Consider the following 7,431-nt stretch of genomic DNA (forward strand, 5'->3'; position numbering starts at 1 on the left):
TACTGCATAACTGTAGCTCAGGTTTCACTGTAGGTTTATCCTTTTTCTACCTGTATAATACTCCAAAGCTTTCAGTCTGAGAAAACTCCACTGTGACTGATACTGAGCTTTGTTAACTCATGTCCATGACTGCAGATATATATTTATTTTAATATGTAAGAGTTCAGAGGAATGGTTTGGACTTCCACATCTGAAAATCAGGCTCTTCTAAGTATAGTTCTAAAATTTATAGTACAAAATAGTTTTACAGAATCATTATTTTCTGTGCCATGTGGTTTTAAAATATGGTTGAAAAAGCCTCAGTGGTCTTGGTCACTTGGTCTTGGAGGTTTATAATTCCTCACATCTGAGGGCAGCATTTGGTGTAGGAAGTTGTGACAGGTTGTGAAAGTTTGACCCCAGCTGACAACTGAGGACCACACAGGGCTTGTTGACTTCCCTGGGACAAGGGGCAGGAAGGTTGGAACAAAGATAAAACTCTTGGGTTGCAATAAGAACAGTTTAATAATTGAAATAAAATACAATATAATAATAATAGTAATAGTAATAATAATGAAAATGTAGATAACAAAAAGAGAGAGGGGAGTGTACAGTCCAGACAGATGAGTGATGCCAGTGCAGTGAGTGATCCCTCACCACCCACCCACTGATGCCCAGCCCCTCCCTCAGCAGCCTTCAGCCCCTCCTGGCCACTGCCCCAGTTCCCACCCTGGCCATGGCATCCCCTGGTGTGGAACATGCCCTGCCCAGGGGGATCAGCTCTCCTGGCCATGCTCCATGCCAGCTCCTGCTGCAGCTCCTCACTGGCACAGCTGGGACCCTGCAGGGTCCTTGACTGGGGGGAGCTCTGCTCAGCAGCAGCTGAAGCATCAGTGTGTTATCAAAATGATTCTGTGCTGAATCCAAAACACAGCCCTGTCCAGGCTGCTGGGAGGAAAAATGACTGTCCCAGCTGACAGCAGGACACTGGCATTGACCAGAGGCTTTGCTCTCAGCCTGAGCAGCAGTGACAGCAGTGACAATTTCTTCTCCCTTCTGCTCCAGCAAAAGATCTGGGGACTTGGGGTCTCTATGACCTTGAGTCAAAAGGAAGAGTGACCACAGCCCAGGGTAGCAGGAAGGCTGTTCCCATCTGCTTATTGAAACCTTTACTTTTTGCTACTCAAAAACCTTCATACAGTAATAAATGTTTGAATCAAATCTTGCTTTTTGTTTTTAAGGTTAGGTTTTTTTCCTGCAGAAACTGACAACTGCTGTGATCAGAGTAGTTTTTCCAACTTCATTAGTCATGAGCTTCTGTTGAGGCTTGGTGCCACATTTGTGTTTGCTCTTTGTTTTTTTTTTATATTACAGGTAGAAGAAAATCCTGCTTAAGCATGTTTAATCTGTCTCTTAAATTGGAGTGTCAATTTATACAGTAGCTGTGGGTGAAGCTTCTGTGGTGTTTTTGTTGGGGTTTTGTGCTTTCAGCCTTGTTCTCAAAAAAGTGAAGCTTATGTGATGAGGCTGCTGATGTACACCCTCATAGCTTTTAAACTGAGTTGGATAAAGAGGGAAAGTTCTCATGGAAGCTGAGTTCCCACAGCTTACATGGAGATTTTTTTGGTGTGCAAAAGATAGAAATGTTTCTTGTCTCTTCTTCAAAACATGTCATTAAATGCAAGAGAAATATTGTTCCTCTGCTCAGGTAACTGGTTACTTTTATGATGGACAAAGCTAATTCAGTATTTTCTACCTGAACTCCTGTAAAATCATTGGATTTTCATGCTGTTGGGTGTATCTGCAAATGGTAGATCTGCAAATATTCTGAAGAGACAAATGAAATGTTAGGATGAAAGTGGCTTTACCTGAGGGGTCAACTTCATGCTTCCTTAAGGGGAGAGAGGACTGCTCCAAAGGAAAAGCTTTATTCCCCCTGGAGTTCCATCAGAAAGACTTGGGACAGTCTCTCAGCAATTTACAGCATGGAAATCATGACATTTTGGGAACAAGCTGTTTGAATTCTTGGTGTAATAAAGTCATGAATTGTTTTACAGGTTAGAGAAGATTGTATGAGAGATGATAAGGAACTTCATTTGCACTGATTAGTGTACACGACATGAGGTTTCTGGAGCTCTGTTAAAATAGTCATCCGTGGGAAAACAATGTTAAAAGTAGCAATTCAGTAGCATTTTGATAGAACAAAAGAAAAACAAACAAACAAAAGAGAAATAGTCTTTAACATTTTGAGAATCTCAAATATTATAAACTAATCTGTGCTGTTAAGATCTTTAGTAAGATAAAAGTATTTCCATCCCCATTCAAATCCAGCCTTTAGCTTTGCCAGTGTGTAGAAGTCTCTGAAGTGTTTCTAATGTTTTGCTGTTTTGTATCAGAGAATGTCTACAGTGAGTTTATCCCATTCCTCTCAATCAGATTATTAAATTGTAGTTCTCAGCAGCTTCCCTTTAACAAAACTTAAAACTTTGAGCTTAGTAAATATCTGGTGATACTTACTAATATTTCACATTTTTAAAGGTAAGGTTATGTACTACCAATATATTCCACACTTCCAATGGCAGGTTTTGAGAGCTGATAAGCTTTATTCAGAGTTATTACATAAGCATAAAGTACTTTACCAAAGAATCACAGGCATTTTAAATGCTGCTGCTCAGCACAGAGAGCACTGATGAACTGAGATTAGCTGATGCTGTGTCTGTTTCAGCTGTTTGGGTGAAAAACTTACAGGAGCATTGAGCTAACTCCTCCCTTTGCATCAGTATTGAGTATTAAATGTGGAATGAAATGATGACCTGGATACTTGAGCCATTTGGGAATTCAAGGACTTTGGCCTATTTGTCTGCCCTTGAAATTGCTTGTTCCTGCCAAAGTTGGTAGAAGTGAATCAGGAGCCAGGACTTGCTGTAACCCCAGAAGATGGAGATGGCTTTTTGTGTGCACAGAGGGATGGACCACTCCTGTCCCCACTGAGATGAAGGACTTGTGCTTTGTGGAGACAGGCACGGGCCCTCAATTTTTAGTTTGTTTTTCCTATATTTCTTAAATACCACTGCTGTTCTTCCTATTACACGTGGCTGGCATAGAAGTACGTGCAGGACTGCCAGATGTACGTGTTGTAAGCAGAACTCATGTGCTAACAGTTAAACAGTTTTTATCTCTTTGTTTGTTACAAGTAAGTCAGCAAAGACAGCCTTCTCTAAGTGGGGTGGGTGTTACTGACATTGATTTACAGCTGACTGAAGAGGAAAGGGAGGCAGTGAGGACTCTGGCTCTAATTATTCAACATCCGGCTCCTCCGTGCCATTTCCCAGCGCCGGGAGCTCCCTCTCAGGTAGCAGCCCATACTCATTTAGGAAAGCCTCCACATCCACAGCAAAAAACTCCTCACTGAACTGTTCAGAAACACTAATGAAATTGCTCAGGAGCTCCCCGGCCTTGTAGACCAGCAGGGAGGGGAGCACCTCGCTGGAGAAGCGATCCCCGGCGCCCGTGCTGGAGGCCTTGATCTTGCAGAACTTGACGGTGGGGTACTCGGCCGCCAGGCAGGCCAGGCTGCTGTTGAGGTGTTCGCAGCCCTTGACGCCGTCCTCGTAAATGTGCACGATGACCGTGGTGGTTTTGTGCTCCTTCTCCACGGCCTCCAGGAACTGTTCCCCGCTCTGCAGCTCGCACAGGAAGCCGAACTTGGGCCCGAAGCTGAGGCGCTGGTGCATGTCCTGCATGCAGCGCTTGCGGTACTGCTGGAGGCAGCTCTCGTCCTCCTGCGCCGCGTGGATCAGCTCGTACTCCTGCATGCTCATCTGTGGGCATCCAGAGAGGGATATGAGGGACTGGGGGCCCCTTGGAGATGGAATGGGGACAGGGACAGAGCCCCCTGCTGTCTGGAGAGCTGGGCTGGAAGAGCCATCACTCCCTGCAGTGGCTCCAGGGGGTCTTGTTGAGAGACAGGGGAAGATCCTGCCTCAGCACTTGCCTGTCAGCATGATGGTACTGAAGGCAGGGGCCACATCTGGCGAAAATGTATGGGTTAAATTTTTGATTAAAATCAAAATTGATAAAAATTTCCACCAAGAGTTGCTGGAAATTTTGCCAGTAGTGAGGTAGGCTTAATTGCTGTGTTATTGGGGGTTTGGTTCCCCTCTGTTTCAGAATTAGTAAATGGTCATGAGTGATGTTCAGGCTCAGAGCTCTGTCCTGGCTTACAGGTTTTTAAACCTGCTAAAAGTTTTCCATTTCATTAACCAAGATAGAGCATTGTGGCAGGGAAGGGAGGAGCAAAGGTCAAGCTGTGCTGTGGTGGATGTGAAATACACTGCTTGTTTTACTGAAGTTACCCTTTGCTTGAGAGAGGACTGGATAAAGAGAATCACAGAGCCACTAATTAAGGCTGGAAAAAATCAAGTCCAACCATTAACCCAGCGCTGCCAAATCCACCTCTAACCTGTGTCTCTGAGCACCACATTCCTATTCTTTTGGATTCTTTCAGGAATGGTGATGCTATCAATGCCTGGGCAGCCCCTTCCAGTGTTTGACCACCCTCATGGGGAAGAAATTTTCCTGATATCCAATCTAAGCCTCCCCAGGAACAACTTGTGACCGTTTCCTCTCATCCTGTCCCTGTTCCCTGGCTGTCCCTTCCTGTCAGGAGCTGTGCAGAGCCAGAAGGTGCCCCCTGAGCCTCCCTTTCTCCAGGTTGAGCCCCTTTCCCAGCTCCCTCGCCCCTCCTGGTGCTCCAGCCCCCTCCCCAGCTCCATTGTTTTGCACGTGTTCTGTCTGCATTGTGAGAGCTCTGCTAAGTTACATTGAGTGGAAAATTCAAGATTTTCTACCTTGTAGCAGGCATGTTTCATATAGAGCCAAAGTGAATTCCTTCTGCTTATCTTACCTTACGGCAGAATCTCTCTCTGGTGTCTTTGTCATCTCTGCTGAAAGATCTGTGTGGTGAAGACATTTGCCTAAGCATTTCTTTCTTACTCAGGGGTAAGGAGTCTCCATCTTCACTCTCTAATTTGAACTTCCTCCAGTCATTGATCACACCTTTGGGCCCTAAGAGAGATGGAGCTGGGTGAGAAAGTGGCTGCAATGAGAGGTTTCCTGAGAAGTTTGTGCTCTGTGCTGGTTTGTCCTTCTGTGCCTCAGATTATCTGTCCCTACTCCTTCCAAAACACTCTCCAGGAGTGCTGGGAACCAGAGCTTTTGGATCAATGAAAGGAAAGAAAAAGAAAAAGAGAAAGAGAGAAAGAGAGAACGAGAGGGGAAGGGAAGGGAAGGGACGGGAAGGTAAGGACTTGCAGGGAAGGGACGTGCCGCAATTTCACGCCTTGTCCGGGCACTGCCCGTAGGCATGTACGAGGTCCGTTACAGGGCCTTTCCTTTCCTTTCCTGTCCTGTACTGTCCGTTCCGTTCCTTTCCCTTTCCTGCCGTTCCGTTCCGGTCCGTGCCCTTTCCTTGCCGTTGCCTTCCGCCTTTCCTGTCCTGTCCGTCTCTTGCCGTTCCTTGCCCGGCCTTCCCTTTCCTTCCCTGTGCCTTTCCTTTCTGGTCCGTTCCTGCGTCCTCCTCTTGTCCCCTTTCCTGGAAGTCCTGAAGATCCGGCCAGTACGACGAAGCCGTAATCGCATTGAATGGCGGCATGTAAGGTTTGTTTTTTTTTCTCCTCTGTTTTCCCCATCAGGATACTTTGGAAGGATTTTGGTGAGCTACATGAGCAGTTAACATGGATGAGGATGTTAAAACACGATAAAACTGCCATGCTGACCAAAGGTGGTGTTTTGTAGACAAATATTTGATTTCTTGATAAACAGGTTATTTAAATATTAATTTAAATATTTAATAAAATTTAAATATTACATGTGCATAAGGAGTTGGAGTAAAACTAAGAATGCAGGACATTTTAGATTATTTTAAGGACCCCAAACAATACCTGTTGCACTGGAAGAGTAACCCATAAGCAAATGATAATTCTGATTGTAATGCAGATCTTGATCTTTGGAGCTGCTTGATTAAACTGCTTAAGTTTTGAAATTGTGAAAAAAAAATTCTAAATTCCAGTGCTGTTTTTCAAAATGAAAACATTTAATCTGCATCTTAGACGATAAAGCAAAAACAAAGAATATTTCAGTGTTTGCAGAGGTGAAGTTTCCTATGGAAAACTTATAAAAGGCTGCTGGTAAGCAGCTCTCATTTTCACAAGGAAGATGTGATGAAAGTGAGATGTGGTATATGTATATATATATGTATATGTATATATATATATATATGTATATATGTAGGGAGGTTTTTTTGCATAGAATGGTTTGGGTTAGAAAGGACTTTAAAGCACATCTCATTCCACCTCCTGCCATGGGCAGGGACACCTTCCACTATCTCTGTTGCTCAGAGCCCCATCCAACCTGTGCATATATCATAATCTTGGCCAACAGCAGCAAGGCTGGTTGGGGAGGAACCCTGGAGTTATTACAAGAGCTGCATTCATTATAGCTCCAAGGAATAGAAGCCCTTGGAGCAGAGGGAGGCAATGATTGGCATCCTGTTACCTGGCAGCAGGGTGGAGGAGCTGTAGAGCTGAACACAATGACAGCACTCGTAAAAATCCTGGTGATTGAGCACTGGATTAAAAAGAATGATGGTTTTGAGTGAGGTCTCTTTTTAAAGCTTCTAAATGCTGTGCTGTGTTTGCCACAAGGGGCATTTTTAGCACCGAGTGTTCCTTCTGTAAGAAGGAAAAAATCATTTTGAGTTTCTAGTGAAATGTTATCACCTGGTTCTCATGTGGGTTTTGTTGCTCTTTTGTTGTCTTCTCTCCTGCCCTGGAGAGCAGAGTGAAGCAATAAACCACAGGAGTGGGGCAATAAACCAACAGGAGCCATGTCAGGCTGTGGCTCTTCGTGGCTTTGCCAAGTGTCCCCTGCGTTTGCCCTTTGCTTCAGGTTTGAGGAGGAGCAGCACAATTTTGTAAATTACAATTTTTGCAATGTGGTGTTACCTGCCCTCCATGGGGGCTGTCACTTGCCCCAGAACACCTTCTCATTGCCTTTGGAACCTGGGCTTTTGTGCAAGAGGTTTGGCCACTGGAATTCTGGGCTTCCCCAGTGAACACTGACAGTTTAACCTATTTTTGGGAAAAACCCCCAGTTAGTTTCCTTGCCTGTGTGTGTTGCCTGTCCTTCAAAGTCGTCTTCCAAGCTGGTGTTTGCATTTTCTTCCATTTCAGTGTCTGGAGTAGGAGATGCTGCAAGTCCCAAAGGAAGAACAGTTAATAATAGGATAGCAAAGGGATAAGCTTGCAGCAGGTACAGCACAGTGTGTAATTTCCTGTAGCTGGTGAGTATCAGTGAAGATCAAAATACACATGGTAATTATGGAACTTGTCATTGACCCACAGAAAGCAATTGGGATGTATGTCAGTCTCCTTAAAACTGTGCCTGGCCAGA

General features: G+C 44.6%; 1 protein-coding gene across 1 annotated transcript; it reads right to left on the reverse strand.

Moving 5' to 3' along the window:
• Nucleotides 1-3,162: 3,162 nt before the first annotated feature.
• Nucleotides 3,163-7,221, reverse strand: PDC (phosducin). The gene is made up of 3 exons (XM_018912634.3): nucleotides 7,146-7,221; nucleotides 4,886-5,046; nucleotides 3,163-3,800 (listed from the first exon to the last, which is right to left on the reverse strand). The coding sequence occupies exons 1-3, from the start codon at nucleotides 7,204-7,206 to the stop codon at nucleotides 3,276-3,278; spliced, it is 747 nt and encodes a 248-aa protein (XP_018768179.1). The 5' UTR covers nucleotides 7,207-7,221; the 3' UTR covers nucleotides 3,163-3,275.
• Between the last annotated feature and the right edge of the window lie 210 nt (nucleotides 7,222-7,431).

Source organism: Serinus canaria, chromosome 8 (genome assembly GCF_022539315.1).
Source record: "Serinus canaria isolate serCan28SL12 chromosome 8, serCan2020, whole genome shotgun sequence".
NCBI lineage: Eukaryota > Metazoa > Chordata > Aves > Passeriformes > Fringillidae > Serinus > Serinus canaria.